The 17,009-nt window shown below is 36.1% G+C and overlaps 4 protein-coding genes across 5 annotated transcripts; 2 read left to right on the top strand and 2 right to left on the bottom strand.

Annotated features, from left to right (window-relative positions):
* Positions 1-196: 196 nt before the first annotated feature.
* On the top strand, positions 197-4,082 carry Rab40 (RAS oncogene family member Rab40). Its single transcript, XM_012363026.2, has 4 exons — positions 197-901; positions 1,144-1,337; positions 1,410-1,632; positions 1,707-4,082. The coding sequence occupies exons 1-4, from the start codon at positions 700-702 to the stop codon at positions 2,015-2,017; spliced, it is 930 nt and encodes a 309-aa protein (XP_012218449.1). The 5' UTR covers positions 197-699; the 3' UTR covers positions 2,018-4,082.
* Positions 3,805-7,451, bottom strand: LOC105669854 (glucose-induced degradation protein 4 homolog). The gene is made up of 4 exons (XM_012363027.2): positions 6,949-7,451; positions 6,379-6,546; positions 6,071-6,303; positions 3,805-5,914 (listed from the first exon to the last, which is right to left on the bottom strand). The coding sequence occupies exons 1-4, from the start codon at positions 7,093-7,095 to the stop codon at positions 5,851-5,853; spliced, it is 612 nt and encodes a 203-aa protein (XP_012218450.1). The 5' UTR covers positions 7,096-7,451; the 3' UTR covers positions 3,805-5,850.
* Positions 7,452-8,395: 944 nt separating this feature from the next.
* Positions 8,396-12,365, top strand: inc (BTB/POZ domain-containing protein inc). Of its 2 annotated transcripts, XM_012363055.2 has the most exons (4): positions 8,399-8,683; positions 8,843-9,139; positions 9,246-9,386; positions 10,864-12,365. In XM_012363055.2, the coding sequence occupies exons 1-4, from the start codon at positions 8,468-8,470 to the stop codon at positions 10,891-10,893; spliced, it is 684 nt and encodes a 227-aa protein (XP_012218478.1). In that variant the 5' UTR covers positions 8,399-8,467; the 3' UTR covers positions 10,894-12,365. The 2 variants fall into 2 exon arrangements, with proteins under 2 accessions (XP_012218477.1, XP_012218478.1); XM_012363054.2 differs by lacking the exon at positions 10,864-12,365 and having other exon boundaries at positions 8,396-8,683; positions 9,246-10,421.
* A 1,227-nt stretch (positions 12,366-13,592) lies between these two features.
* Lamtor2 (Late endosomal/lysosomal adaptor, MAPK and MTOR activator 2) lies at positions 13,593-14,828 on the bottom strand. Its single transcript, XM_012363056.2, has 3 exons — positions 14,466-14,828; positions 14,067-14,229; positions 13,593-13,999 (listed from the first exon to the last, which is right to left on the bottom strand). The coding sequence occupies exons 1-3, from the start codon at positions 14,531-14,533 to the stop codon at positions 13,850-13,852; spliced, it is 381 nt and encodes a 126-aa protein (XP_012218479.1). The 5' UTR covers positions 14,534-14,828; the 3' UTR covers positions 13,593-13,849.
* Between the last annotated feature and the right edge of the window lie 2,181 nt (positions 14,829-17,009).

The raw sequence follows: 17,009 nt of genomic DNA, 5'->3' as shown, positions 1-17,009 counted from the left end.
GTCTATATATAAGCATAAGCAAATGCATAAGGAAATGGACCAATCAATTTCCTTATGCTTATGCGTTATGCTTTATGCAAAAGTCTGTGCTCCGGCCATATCTCCTTCAATCTTAACTTAAAATATCGCACATGTTTCATATCTTCGTGAAAAATAACTTAAAAATATGTTTGGTCAACCTGCAAAACCGTATAATGCATACTTAAAAAACTGAATCATGCCTTACACAAGTTACTTGAACATACCTTAAGATTCGCGGTTGATCGCGGTGCGATCGCGAACGCACTCGACCTTCGCAGGTTTCGTGCAGCGCACACTTTGACGCGAAATATCGTATCGTGCAAGTAGGCAGCGGTGTGGCAGGGATAGCGTGACAACAGCGGAGAAAGTGCAGCCTTGCGGTGTGTTTGTTTTGTTATGATTCGCGTCCGCATTGTCGAGGCTAAGTCGTGATACGGTTAAGAAAATACTTCCAGCGCAGAGAAGCAGATGATTCCGATCGACGAGTGAGATCCATGAGAAAGCCGACGCGGCGATTCTACGCACCGCAGCACGATGCGATAGCTTTCACCAGAGACAGGTGCTCGACGACGTCGCCGTCGAAGTGGCGGCGGTGGTGGTGGTCCGTCCGCGACTTGCAAACACGGAAGGAAGCGTGACAGCAGCAGGGCGAGCGTCGCTCCGAGGCTCACCTGCAGTATGCTCAAGGTTTGCAGACGGGTTCACATTTCACAGGCGGATATGGCAGCAGGTGAGGCCAGCACGGCGAAGCCTCGTCAAGAGAAACAGTACGATTATCTGCTCAAATTCCTGCTGGTCGGTGACAGCGACGTCGGCAAGCAAGAGATCTTGAGCGGTCTCGAAGACGGTGCTGCAGAGTCGCCGTTCTGCAGTGGCAGCGGTATGTTTCTTTAGTTTTGAAAAAATCGTCAAGTTTCTCCTCGATTTAATCCTGTTCGCGAGAAAAATCTGATTCATTTTATTGGACAATAAAAATATTAATCTTTGCGTAAGAAAATGTATCAATATTGAAAACTTGTGCGGAATAATTTGTATATTGTTTTGATCTCCGTCGCAACAATTTTTTTCCAAGATTTGTTTTGTTATTTAAGAGACTGATTATTCCTACATATTCCTTTTCAGCTTACAAAACTACCACTATTCTGTTAGATGGAAAACGAGTAAAGTTACAATTATGGGATACATCTGGTCAAGGTAGATTCTGCACAATCATTCGGTCTTACTCCAGGGGTGCTCAAGGTATTCTCTTGGTGTATGACATAACCAATAAATGGTCCTTTGATGGCATCGATAGATGGCTGAAAGAAGTGGAAGAGGTTAGTAACAATCTTAATTATAGCTCCATTATTGTAACACGACGAATCACTGACAAATTCAAAATATCACAGCATGCACCTGGTGTGCCGAAAGTATTGGTAGGCAATCGTCTTCACTTAGCTTTCAAGAGGCAAGTGGGAGAACGAGATGCGGAGGCTTACGCTGCTAAAAATCGAATGGCGTTTTTCGAAGTCTCGCCTCTCTGCGACTTCAATATCCGAGAGAGTTTCTCGGAACTGTCACGCATGGCGTTGCACAGAAACGGCATGGAAAGATTATGGCGCTCGAATAAAGGTAACAATAGCGATCTGTTCAAATTTTTCTGGCAAAAAAGAGACGGAATAAAATGGTGTGCCGTTTGTTTGCAGTGCTCAGTCTGCAAGAACTGGCGTGTCGCGCGATAGTGGCTCGAACGACGGTTTACAGTATCGAACAGCTGCCATTGCCCAAGTCGATCAAGTCGTACTTGAAATCGTACGCGATGACAACCACGTCCCAGCTGCGCTACAACGGCAACCGTTCGCTGAGCTCCAGCAAGAGTCTCGGCTCGCATCATCGGAAATTACGCTTCGTCGGGGTGGGCCACAACAATGGACTGTCGACGCCCGGCAGCTCGCCCGGCAGCATCACGGACTCTCGTACGAGTTGCGTCGGCCGCAACTCCTGCACGGTGTCTTGAAAGTAGCAGAAGGAAGAAATCAGGGTAGCGGTTACTTACAAAACGACATGCAGCAACCAGCGCTCTTGCTCTCCCCCTTTCGCCGTTCTGTCGAGAATTACAAGCGCGTTTCCCGATGTTGTTTTATAATTGATAGCAACTAATCGTTAGATCATTAGATTGAGAGTAGTATATAATAAAAATTCCGATTTGCCACTTGCCAACGTTGACGACAGATACTTGTTGCGTTTATTACGAGAGACACATATTTCATATTGCATATATATTTTCACATTCGCGAATTGTGCACAATGTGACGATGAACGAGCTTAAAGAGAAGCAAACTGTCGTATATCCGTGCCATCGGTTGTCCGAGATAGAGAGAGAGAGAGAGAAAGAAAAAAAGGAGATGCGTACGATGTGTAAGCAGAAAGAAATGCTTAAATATTATTAAGTATCGTCGATCGCAGAGCTCGTACGACTTTCCATCGCGTTTAGGATTACGGAATAAAATACGCCCACACATATATCGATCGATATATACGCGACTCGAGTGTGCCCATACTTTGAAGTTCTTGTAAGTCGCTTTAATTTGTTTGGCCGTTGTTTGAAAAGCATCCTCTCCCCCCCCCCCCCTCAACCCCTCACAAACGTATCTCTGAGCGGAATGGTTTTTTTTTTTTTCTTCAATTGTAAACTTACGAAAGCAGCGAGTGTAATGAACTGAAAAGTACAAGTTCGCTAAGTCTACAGTGGTTGTGGCGTAGACTAATGATGATAGCGTAAGTGTAGAAAGTCTAGAGCAGCTAATTCAGGATATATTAGCGATATATATATACATATATATATATATACATGGACGAGTCTGAATATATATTTTCAATTACTTGTCCTCGCGGAACCTTTTTACTATTAGAATCTACCGATTGCCGACCGCGGAAGAGCTATATATTTTTTAAAGGAACGGTTTTACAAAGAGCAATAAATTGACTCTACGGCACGAATTTTTATATTGTATCGATCGGATCGATCGGATTTCTTCAATGTTTTATTTGTTCTTTTCGTGTGAATTGCGAATCACGCGGAGGGATTCGATCTTTTTCTTCGCGTCCGGAAATTCCTCGATTGCGTTATTTAAAAAGTATTATCTTATTTAATTTCACCCGTAAGTGTAAGGATAAATTAACTTGTACAGTGTATGATTGCAAGAGATGCGTTTGTGTGTGTAATATATATATAGATAGAAAACACACTCGATCTCTAAACGATATATCTGTAACAAATCAACTCGATGCCAGGAAAGCACATGAGATGTATTTATATTACGTTAGACTTAATTAAATTATATGTGTATATAAAAAGAATTATTATATTATAATATTGTTTTATATAAATATAACACGATGTGCTTACTTGTCTGTGAGATGTATTAAATAAACTTAACTTCACATTATACACTATACACAATGCATGTAATCAGTATGTAAAAAACTTCAGGTAAATTTCCTACTTTGTAATTTTTTTTTTCTTCCGATAATTGCTTCACATATATATATATATTTTTTGTTACAAAAGAGAGTAAAAGTTTTTCGTATACGGAGGAGATCTATTTAAGGGGGCCATGTGAAAACATTCAAAAAACAAAGGGAGGAATGAAAAATGCCGTCCCGTTTGCCAGAAAATTTGCTTCTAATTTAATAGTAAAACATTTTGTTGTAAGATAGAAAATAGAGAGCCTGTTCTATACGCTTCTTGCTACATATGGTAAAACGCATTTCTAATTCTAACCATTAGTTACAGTTAGTTAGTTTAATCAATTTTTTTTTTTTTTTTATTGAATTTAATGAAGTTGGCGAAATATTCTCCATATTTTTTGGCAACGTATTATAATATTACTTTCTTATAATCTGAGTACTGCAACTTTCACTGATCGATATATTTCCACTGGAACTACAGTGGTTCTAATCGTAGTGTAATAAATCGTGACCTGACTCGGATTTATATTCGATTATAAGTACTATATTTTCTGTGTTCCAGTTTAAAGCACGTACGGTTGTATAGCAAAAATAAATCAAATATTTATGGACATATGCGTGTAATATAAAACAAACAATCCCTTTGTAAACAAGTACGGAGGAAATGCGCCGATTGTTATAAAATAAATGTTATACTTCCCGTTGTATATTGTTAAAGCGAGATCTCGAGCTAAATTCGATTCGAAGTTAACGGAATTCCGCAGCTTGCAAAGTAAATTGTGACGTTGTATTGAAAGAATGCAACTCATCAATCGATATGTGAAATTTTGCACAGTTTTATGAACGATATCAATAACTGTTAATATAAAGATACTCTCCTTAAAGAAAGACGCGCGCGATACACAACAATATTAGCTTACAAAGGACATGATAACAATAGATTATTTTGTAAAGATCGACTTAACATAATTAACAATGTCAGTGTACTCCCTTAAGGGTGTCTGATATTATATTAAATATATATATATATATCTTACATATATGCACTACGTTTTCCGATATCCAAAGTGACTGTTTGCTACACGAATTAGATTCGGTATGCGCTTCTTCGTAAAAAGCATATCGCTCTATTAGTTTTTTTTTGAGTATTTAGACAGATTATTAGTACAAATATAAAAGAAAAAAAAAAACAAAATTATTAGTCAACAACGCTGATAAACATAATATCGAAAATAATATAGAACAGAATATAGTCTAAAACATCAACATCACTGATGATTAAGACCGGTCTCGTAAACACGACATGCAAATGAAAGCTGTAGTATGCCAATACAAATCTCGGATAAGCTATACATTAGTCATTACAGCTCATAAACTTATATACATCATATGCTTACATTACGATAATGCTTATCACAACAGTGTACTATTTCCCTATGAGAATTGATATATTTCATCAATGCTCAATTAAAACATGAAGACAAGTCTTATGAACAGCCAACATGTGTCTAGTATCTATTGTTAAAATCAGGTATACGTATATTTTATATGTATAAAACATTAGAGTCTGACAAAGAGATTGACTGCATAAAATAAATAAATAAATGTCTCCAACGTAAAATATATTGATCAACTCTCGATATCTCGAGAGGCTTGATCCTTTCTTTAAATAGTTTTCGCGATTATCTCATTTCCATCTTTTTTTTTTACGACATACATACAGCTTCATTCAAACAACAATAAAACACCCGATCTTTCATTATATAGCAGACAGATCTCATAAAAATATTCTAACATGGAATAAAAAGAATCTTACTCATAAATGGCATAATTATTTTTATTGCTTTCACTGAATTCTTAAAAACGATTTATTTTGACGTTATGCCGTCATGCACACATATTCGTTACACAATGTTTTAGTAAACGATCAAAATTCAATAACTTAAAATATTGAATGTTTGATGTATTCCATTATAAAATGAACATAAACAAATATTCTAAAATTTTTATATTGCATTGCCGAATAATCAACACCAATAATTTAAAATGATAATCACCACATAATTTATTTCGAGAAAATTTTACAATCAATCAATAAGATAATCAATTCACATCATTCACGAAATATAGGCACTCCAATCCTCATAATTTTTCCTCATGACATATATAGTCCAATTCTATAGTCAATTAAAAGAATATTAACAAGTTTTCATTTTATCTTGCCGTAAATGTTTCAGTACCGCGAGGAGTGTCACAATTAATAAACACATTTATCATGAAATATCTAATGAAATTTATAGGGTGACTTTTTTATGAGATCTGTATGCTAAAAGAGAAAAGATGTGAATATCGTAAGATTTCTCAGCAAAAGTATCGACTTCACCTGAACTCATAAATCTGTATACTGTGTTCTGGAACATGTCTTAGATTCAGAGACTGATACCTGAAACAATACAAAATTATCTTCAATTATTCCATTAATTATTTATTTAATATACTTTTTCTAACTTGCATTTTTAATCAAAGATTAAATAGTACAAATTAAACTAATTTGTCTAATTCTTAACTTGTGATGACACAGAGATTCGTATTATTTTACCATTCAGAACTACGATGATAATAAAAGCCTTCTATCGTGGCGGCAGATTTCTGGAAGCAAATATAGTAGAATCCTGCAAAGGAGGCACCATTGATATCTTTGATCGTGTGATCAGGAACTAAAAAATGTTCCTTCCACCTCATAAATACGAAATCTGTCCCCTTCAATGCCTCGTAATCGAACGTGTCAGAGTTGAATGTTTTGGCGTATTGACAGAACGATTCAAATTTACTCTGCAAGAAAAACATGATAGTGATACAATGGATGATAAGCTATAAATAGCTCGAGAGATAAATATTAACACGAACCCAATGTTTCTTGTCAACATCCTCATCTGCATCCCACTTGCGGGTCAAGAACGGATACTTTTTGGAGATAATTTCACCGTCGAAGAATGTTGTTAACGTCGGGAATTCTTCCGTCAAACCTTTGATTTTTAGATATCCGCATAGGTAACTGTTTTCTTCGTCTACATGCTGCAACATGAAGTATCATAACATAAATACAGGAAATCAGATCTAACATGGGCAATCAATTACAACCGGCGTTTTCTGCATCGTCTCAACAAGTCTATCAGCACTAAGTCAACGTTATTATATTATCTTGTGCGGCTTTACATTAACTTATACCGTACGTCACGTAGCGGCATTTTCTGTTGTTCTACGTGATCCTACCCAGAAGAGATACAAAGTAAAATAAAAAGCGTGGTGCAGAGCGATCGTTTCACATGTGACCGTCGTCAGTCGTCTCCGCGCCCACCACGATAAGGGTGGCGCATTCTCCAATTTGTGGCGCAATTTCCGAAAAGTGACGAAACAACGACATCGGGGACGTGGTGCGAATCAGAGAAGAGGGGGAGGAAAAGAGGAAAGGCTAACCTGTAAAACCACCTCCACATCGTAACTGTTGCCCTTGGACTTCTGCGAGCCCTGAAAGCGCGAGCCGTTGTAGAGCAGAGACTTGGTGACACCCGGCTGTTTGGAGTTCGCGGGCGGCGGCGGTACCACGTCGACCCTCACCGGCATCCTCGAGCGGCGCACCGACGAGCGTACCAGCAGCACGATACCCAATCGCTGTTTCACGACGGCGACGACGGCGACGGCGGCGACGACGACGACGACGCGCGCGACGCGGCGCCCCGCATATCACGATAGAGAGACCGTGTCGCAATGACTGCCGGTAATCCGCGATATATGAACGTTTTTATACGCGAGCCTCGAACCCAGACGACGTTGGCTGCACGAATTTACATATCAGTTTCGTGGTCACCGTATGCACCGGATTGTCATTTAACGTATCGAGGCCTACGTTGATATTATTTCTCGCGCAAAACGAACGCACGAGCACCCGTCGCGCATCGCCCATACCTGTGTCCACTCAAAATAACGAGCGCTGCGAAGCACTGAAACTTCGCGTGTTCAAAATGGCGACTATTCGAATTCGAATACTACACGAATGTCTATTGGATGGATACGATCGAACGACGTATTGAAAATATCGTCAGAAATACCGGTAATGATCGTTGAAAAGTATTCGGATTGCGTGAATAACACGTCTAAAGAATATTTTCTTAAATACACGTTTTATTAAGAATAAATTTGAACGCGTCTTCGCGCCGCAAAGATTCAAATTATTGCTAGATATTTTCGAAATTACGATCGACGTACGAGCTCGAATGTAGTTGAAAATTTACGTCAAATATTTATGAAACACTTTGGATTGATGCATTTATCTCCAAATATTTGCACTCATGATTTAATGTCGAATTTATTTTAGACGCTGCATTGATTAGCGCATCATTTGCATCTTAAGACGTCATTTGCGTCTTAAAACGTCCTAAAAACGTCTAAATGAGACATTTTTAAGATGTCCTAAAAACGTCCTTAAAAAGACATCTTTAGGACGTCTTAAAACGTCCTAAAAAGACGTTTTTTAATTTTTTTTTAACGATTGGTCTTTTTGAATTTGCAACAAAAAACTTCCAAAAATTTTAAAAGAGACGTTTTAATTATTTAAGTATTTTATGAGCATCCTAACACTGTGAAAATTATGTAGAAAAATTAAGATTACCCGCTGGAACGACCAGAACAGAAATGCTTTATTTTAAAAAATGTTAACAGGAACACATGATAAAAAGAGCTTGTAATTCATAAGTGCCATCTATTGATCAGCTAAAGCAACATTACGAATGCATTAATGGTAAGTGTACCGACGAGTGCAGTTAAGAAAGGAGACAAAAATAGCATGTCCGCTCTTTTCTAGTGTCCGAAACTAGCCGAAGCGCGGAGCTTACATGTACGTGACTTGCACATGTGTACGGTATTCCCTCCCTCATGCTGCTTGCTACTGGCGTCTCTGATCTGGCGTCACTGATCCAATCCGATCTGGCTTCCCTTAATGTCAATTGATGCCAATATAAGTATGGCGAATTTCAGCGATACGAACTCGCACGAAATGACAGAGAATCATGTTAGTAAGCGGTGCAATAATCAGTGGGTGCGACTGAATGTTGGTGGAACGTATTTTTTAACAGCGAAGACTACTCTGGCGAGAGATCCCAACTCGTTTCTCTATCGGCTATGTCAGGAAGACTCGGACCTTATTTCGGACAGGGTTAGTTGACATTGTTTCTTACCGGGAATTTCAAAAAAAAACATTGCATTAAATCACGTTCACGGGACGCTCGCGCTTTGTGCGATCACTCGAATGAGAAACAATTTAACCTGTCTGCGAGAATTTCGCCCGAACTCAAGTGGTCGCTTTGTTTTTAAGGACGAAACGGGAGCATACCTGATTGACCGCGACCCCACATACTTCAGTCCAGTTTTAAATTACCTACGCCACGGAAAACTGGTGATCAACAAGGATCTAACGGAGGAGGGTGTACTAGAGGAGGCGGAATTTTATAACATCACAGAACTCATTCGGCTAGTCAAAGAAAGAATCATATTGAGGGACACTCGGCCGCAGAGGGATTCGAAGAAACATGTCTATAGAGTTATCCAGTGTCACGAGGATGAGTTGACACAAATGGTGTCCACAATGTCGGACGGATGGAGATTTGAACAGGTATTACATACATTCTCTTATTCAATTTACAAACTTAATCGCACAATTGTATAATTTTCTTTCCCATATTGTTGGCGATGTATAATATTGTTTTCTATCCTTTTAGCTAATCAACATAGGTTCTCAATACAACTACGGTAATGACGATCATGCTGAATTTCTATGTGTTGTAAGCCGAGAAACATATACACAATATGGAGCTAGTCAGCTCAATAGTAAAGAAGAGGAGTCCACAGATCGTGTCAAGGTACCGCTATCCTATTCGACTGTTTCTCATCCTTATTTGAGTCAAAGTAGCCATGGCTAATGCGATCGTTTTGTTTTCGTTATGTCCTAAACTGATATATAATAATCATAGATTTATTAATTGCGGTTCAATCACGTTCTTACTAAATATCTTCACCGTTTGAGTGAAACTAGGTATCCTAAGTAATTTGTGTTAGTATTATTGTTTTCTTTGTTGGGTTGCATGAGATATTTAATGAAGCGATAGATATCTAACTACTTCAGTTGGGAGTGCTTTCCGGTTTGGAAGAAAGGATTGGGTTACAAATGAAATTTACAAGTGCTTCGTTGCCACAAGTGGGGGAAAGTAATCCTGTGTTCTTGCAATCCAACATTGACTTATTTGATTGCTAACACTATTATGAAATTAAGTAACACATTTTTATCAATTCTAATTGAATTAAATACACTAGTATTATTTTTGGTATTAACAATTTGCCTAATACTGACAGTTGGGTTGGGTAGAAAACCAAAGATGAGCTTTACATTCACTACATGTATAATAAATATGATATATATACACACATTTATTGCGAGATCGAATTTTAGCTCACATCCTCTATTGGTCACGCTTGGTTCAGCAATACATTTCTTTTTATACATTTTTCTGCAATTTTTGACAGTTGCTTCGAATTATTTTGCTTAAGCGTCTGAAAGAAGAAGGCAAAATACGAGGAGAACTATTTTGTTGTAGACATAAAATTTATTAAGCAACAGATTTTATTAGATGGTTCAATTTGTCCTGCGATTAAATTTTGGGAGTAAAAATATGCAAATCAATTTCCCGCTTTGTCCCGTATGTTGTGTATGTGCTCCTATACATATATACACATATGCTATTAAAATTGTGTGAAATGAGGAACCACCTAATAATTTGTGACGCCCAGAGGCCTGTTCGCATGAGCATGTTCTGCCTCTGATATTTGTTGTATGTACCATAATTTATTATTATTATTGTACCGCATGCCGTTCGTTAAATAAAGAATTTTTTCTTTCATCGGTTTGGTTACTTTTTGCCCCGTGACCTGCATGAATCATTGTTGCATGCTAAATTATTTATCATACATTATATCCTTTATGCGACATAAGAGTGAATTGTCCATAGTATATTTTGTCGAGAGCTTATGTACAATTGATTTATACGATGCGGAATACAATCTTGAATTTTATATATATAGTGTGTACTAATATCATATATTGGGTTTGCTTTTTAATGAAGGTTGCTTTTGGGAATCAAAGTAGCCATAGTTAGATTAGCATATTTCATTGGTTGTATAACAACAATGTAACAGAGGCGGAACAGTCATTGACAATAAAAATTCTGCGCAATCTAAATTCCCATTAGAAACTCATCATTAGAATTATGAAGTATTATAATTGTAAGTGAAGCTGATTTAATACGTGTTTTATTAAGCTTAGACTATTGGATTACATTCTAGGTTTTGCAGCAGAAGGGTTCACGCATGTAATGTCTAGATCCGTCCTTGTTTTCCCTTGCCTCCTTTAGTTTGATCAACTACGCTGCAACAAGATGAGAAGACTGCTTTCGTTTTTACATTTAAAATGTTAAATTGTAAGACCCAGACTTTTTCCATTATATTCTCTCTATTCCTATAGATAATATTAATCTACAGGGACATTACTGTGCAAAGAGAGAGAGAGAGAGAGAGAGAGAGTGAGAGTGAGAGAGTGAGAGGATAAAGAAGTTTTATAGATATGTATTTATTGCATAGCAAGATTGTACATGAAGCTTTAAAAACCGAAAGTATCACGTTATTATTAATTTATTCCTCTTCAGTAACAGAGTGTCCAGAAGACAAAAAATGTCGATCTCACGAAAGGGATAGTTTAATAATTTCGTACAGTTTATACACGTATAATCGCTATACAACAGACATGAAGCAAAACCTTCCTTTTTCTATAAGCGCACCTATCTGCTTTAAAAGCAGGTATGCTATATAGTCAAAGAACATAGTTATATTATTAATAAACATTGTTCCATAATGGCTGCAGTTGTGTTTTAGCTTTATCAAATACTTTTAATCGACTATGGTATTTGTGGATGAGAAGAGGGGGGGGGGGGAGGCAATCGGTTTTACACAAATTTCTACAACGGCGGTAGTATTTGTCTTCGGTAGATGATACATAGTAGAGATTGTCATTTTTGTACTAAATTGTACAAAAAGAAAAAAAAATTCTGTTCCCCACATCCGTGTCCTTATCATAACATAAAATGTCTAAATTACTTACCTTCGCACTGCCGCTAAAAATAATATTTGTATACCTAACGTGATAATTTTCAAAACCCAAAATGCATACTGATAACTAATGAATATGTAAAGCTGACTTTATACATGTATTGTTAATATGAAAAGGAATTTTTTCTAAACAAAGCAATTTTATTACACTACTTATTAAGGATACAAGTTTGAGATATATGTGGAAAAAAAAGTAGAGGCTTAATCTTCGAAAAAAACAATCGTGACAGAAATTTTAGGAAGCAAGATAAGCATAACATGATGTAAAAAATTTCGAGTAACATCCATCATATACACATATATATATATATATTTCACATAAGATACGAAAGCTTAAAAAAGACAGAATGCGATTTCGTTGCCACGCACCGATGAAACATAATATAATCAGAAAAAAATTCAATTATTTTCCTTCACAAATATCCGCGGTTGCAATATGATCTCCTACATCCGTAATAATGAGATCATTTACAACAGATGTAGGTTGTCGATTGCCGAGGGCCTATTAAGAAAGTGTCCTAGACAATATATTCATATTTAAAGATGTTAAATGGAAGGACGTATGTAATATTGGCTTGTTATAGATATGTCATCAGTATTGTACACGTGCGAAATTATTATGCCACGTATACACGATATTTTTCTTTGTGTACAAAACTACCAAAAAAAAAAAAAAAAAATAATGGATTACATTACGCGCCATTGGTACTTGCTATTAATTGTTTCATACAGACGAAAGAGATACCCACTGTTAAAATGATACATGTAACTATATCATGTATCAGACATTCTCATGCAAACACAGTGAGAAATATGTAATACGATTGCGAATTGGCCGACAACAATTCATTTGGTACTGCGAAATTTTACACAGAGACTTTAGGACCAATATTGTTAATCTTGCGTGCTATGTACAGTGTTGTTTAGACTAATGTAAGGCATTATTTTCTAGCTCAAATTCGTGTATCTAATCATTAATTTATAGTCGGTATTAATGTTCATTATTATCACATTATACATGCGAAGACACGCCTCTTCACTCGTGTAAAGTTTGTACTTTCATAGGTAGAGATTTCTAATGATAGACAAATTTATTGCTTATTCAGTGTTTGGCGTTAGGGAACAAGATTATATTGACATTCATTAAATACTAAAATTATAACGATAGAAAATTATTAAACCGGGTAAAAGGGAGTTATCGTATATGGAAGTACTGCTCCATTTGCATACAATGATTATTTTACATTTCAAGTTGCATTCATTTGAGAATACATCTATTAAGTGCGAGTGATTACAACTGTATGCGAGTGCTTTTAATAATTTTGGATTTAGTTTTGCCGCACGATTAGAAGCACCGAGTTTCCAAAACAAATTACTCTACATATAAATATTCTCAGTTAGAAATCTTAGTGAAAAAGCGTTTCCACATGTGTATACATATTCGTCCGGTCATTGTATGTATGCAGATGTACATCGTAATCAAAATTTATTTAATGGTAATTTAAAATATAAGAATTCTGGTATAATAAAGATATAGAATTTTAGAACTTTCTATGCAATAACTCTTATCTAGTAGTGCAATTCACGGTAAGCGACGAACGGAAAAATAGATATTTAACATTGTTAATTATTTTTCGCCGGTGCAGTCACAGTCTCATATATATATATACATATATCTCGATAAATTATCTAAACTGAATTACTAAACAACTTGCGCATTAAATAGTAATTATTTACACAGGCAACTATTGACATTATATTATTGATAGGCGAGTTCTTATATATTAAGTAGCCCTTATAGTGTGTGATTTGTAAAGTGAGATAAAAAAAAAATTAAATGCAGATTGTTTGTATTAATTGTAACTTATATGAAATAAAAGATTTATTGTACTATTAAAATTGGACAGAGCTTTTTGCTTGTATTTCCTATTTATTATGCAATTATATCCATAGCATTATTGTACAAATCCATAGATGTATATATATGTATCCAAAATGATGCACACATACATCACTTTTCAATTAATAAAAATATACTTACATAGTATTGGTATAAATTATAAATTCTTATAAATAAATAAGCATTATTTTATATAATATATATTAAGACAAATTCTAAATGTTGAAATAACAATAAATTCTTAAAAATACATAAGATATAATCTCTTTAAGGCATGTTTGCTATTGTTTTTAAAGGTTGATCAAGATAGTTAGCTAATGCCTGTGCTTTCTCTCGCAACAAGCCAAATCCTACGTTTTCTTTTGCATATAAACATAAGAGTAAGTTAGCTACCTCTGTAATAACAACTTTCCCTTCCTGTAAATAGAAAAAATGTAACAGATTCTTGTTGTATAAAATGAATTTTGTTTTAGGTATATCTTACCATACAATCCATTAGAACAAATTGTAATTCGTCTTCCTTAAAAGCAGTTCTTCCATTTTTTTCATAAGCTGTCCAAATGTTACTCGTAATAGCAGCTGTGACTCTCGCATCCTTATCTCCATAACCACTGTAAGCTAACAGTCCACCGTCTCTATTTAACAATCTGAAATATTATTTATACCAATTAGATATGGCTCATTTTGATGCATTTCATAAATATTGTAGGCATTATAGACATAATCATCAATTAAAAAGAAGTATACAATACTCTTATTTTGTGAAATTATTGTTAAATAAGTGTTAAAAAGAGCACTTTAGAATAAAATATTATAAATAAGTTTATTACAAAATTGATTACAAATAGTAGCATATACTTGTTTATCTTTGCTAAAATCTTACAAAGTATTTTCCACACCGCCGGTGTTGGCTTGACTAAGAACTTGCGTGAGTGCTTTCGGCTTCAGCATATTTCTGCTAATATTCTTCAATTTTTTTGTTCTTAAATTCAATTTAATTATTACATATATTGTATTGTAATACGTACAAAATTTATTTTAACTTTCCAGATTCTAACTTTGAAATCAATCGTTATCAGCATTTATCATTGAATAGGACATGACACTGTTCACACAATAACTGTCAGAAAAGAGAAATAAGAAGTTTATTCGCATCGCATGCCCCCATTGAAATATATACCCACGGACTAAGGAATAGAGGGACGGAGCACAAGCTATACCGGGGGAGCATGTTTGTGGCGGGGGGGGGGGGGGTCGCCATATTCGTTTAATAATCACCACACATTGGGCTTGTTCGTTTTAGCTGCACTGGGGCAGCTCTGGGTCTGCTCTAAACAAGATAATACAGGACAAACTATTTATCTGTCCTGTATTATCCTGTGTAGAGCAGACCCAGAGCAGCCCCAGTGTAGCTAAAACGAACAAGCCCATAGAACTCACTATTTGCGTATGTGTGAGAAATGAAAGTCAGATTCTGCGCGCAATAAACAAAATAGGAAATAGGAATAATTATTAAATATTAGAAATAAAAAATTGGAATTATTTATTTTAAAAATAAAAAGAATAGAAAAAATTAATGCATGAATTAAAAAATAAAAATTGGAACTAATTAATATATTTTATTCTTTTGTTAAATGTAAAATAATTTCTCTTTTTAATATTAAATGATTATTGCTATTTCTAATATTTTGTCTACTGTATGCAGAGCCTCAGAGTAATAAAAGTTAAAGTATTTTATAAAATTTATAGTACAACAATAATAAAACCGCCTAATCTCTTTACGCTTGTCACTCATTATGTCTAGTGGCACCACTACACGAGTGTAACCATGTCACCGACACAGAGGGCTTGTTCGTTTTAGCTGCACTGGGGCAGCTCTGGGTCTGCTCTAAACAAGATAATACAGGACAAACTATTTATCTGTCCTGTATTATCCTGTGTAGAGCAGACCCAGAGCAGCCCCAGTGTAGCTAAAACGAACAAACCCAGAATCTCTGTGTGAGAATCGCTACATCAATATGGCGGAAAGCAGTCCCCCCCGCACGCTTGAATTACCATCACCTCTCGCCTAAACTAATAGCGTTTTCGATTATACAGGATTTGAACGACCCAGGGTTGGTTAATGACGTCATTGCAACCTCTCCACCAATGAAAGACTTGCATTTATAGTAAAATAGTGATTGATCAACCCTGGGTCGTTCAAATCCTGTATAATCGAAAACGCTATAAGACTTTAGACTCAGTCCCTCTATTCCTTAGTCCGTGGACCAAACGCTCCCTCCTGTTTCTTTTTACTCAATGAATTAAAGGCTCTCTATAGAAGACATAACCTAATCGTCATAAACTGCTCTACATAAACTTCTCAGCTCATGGACATAGGAATATAGGGTCGGAGTGTAACGTCGCGAGGGGAAAACCACTGAAGGAAGGGGACGAGGTAAACTGTGCACATTTTTGATTGGCTACTATTTGACGCAAGTGCAGTTGGTCATTATTCGACGCAAAAATATTATGCAATTTGGGCAGATATAATGAGCATTTGAAGTTATATCAAGAAAAAACATTAATTAAAATTGTTATTTTAAATATATTTTGTGAATATAAAAAATGGTGCAGTGTTTTGTACAGTCTTGTAAAAATAGATCCGACTATCAAAATTGGAAACAAAGTAATAGCGGAAATAATGCAAAAATAACATTTCACAGGTATTGAAATTATTTATTCATATTAAAGTTAATATTATATGTTTAAAGTAATATTATATATTTTATTTTAAGAGTATAAGTTGTTAAAAATATTGTTTTTTTTTTCTTAGTTTTCCCAAAGATCCTAAAACTCGTACATTGTGGTTAGATATTTTGGAAATAAGTTCATCATCTATCCCAAGTACAGCTCGTATTTGCTCTGTCCACTTTGAAGAGAAATTTTTTGACAGAACATGTTTGATAACTCCACTTAGACGAAATGCATTACCTAGGCTGAGTTCCACTTGGTGATCGCAACGCTCGCGAACATTATCTATCTTTCTTTAACTTTCGATGAAAAACAAAGATAAAATGATTCCACAAGCGTTGCGATCGCCAAGTGGAACGTACCTCTAGTGTATAATAACAACAGCATATGTATAACGATAACCAATCAGATTCAGGCACAGTATCATGGCGGACCCCCCCGCATTTTGGCTTCACTCCCCTCGTCTATCAACCAAGTTTACGCTCCGTCCCTATATTCCTATGTTCATGTCTCAGTTCAGTGACAAAGGGCTGAGAGGGCAAGAAGTGGGGGAATAGACCATAAATGGCGCAGGCAAGAATCAAGATCTATAGAGAGAAGGTTATCTCATGCGCAAAGAGGGACGAGCGGCAAGAGGGGCAAATGCAGAGAGGGGCGAGTGGCAAGAGTGGCAAATGCAGAGGGACGAGCGGCA

Source organism: Linepithema humile, chromosome 3 (genome assembly GCF_040581485.1).
Source record: "Linepithema humile isolate Giens D197 chromosome 3, Lhum_UNIL_v1.0, whole genome shotgun sequence".
Lineage (NCBI taxonomy): Eukaryota > Metazoa > Arthropoda > Insecta > Hymenoptera > Formicidae > Linepithema > Linepithema humile.
The sequence above is the reverse complement of the archived record's forward strand: the minus strand, read 5'-3'. Positions and strand labels throughout refer to the sequence as shown.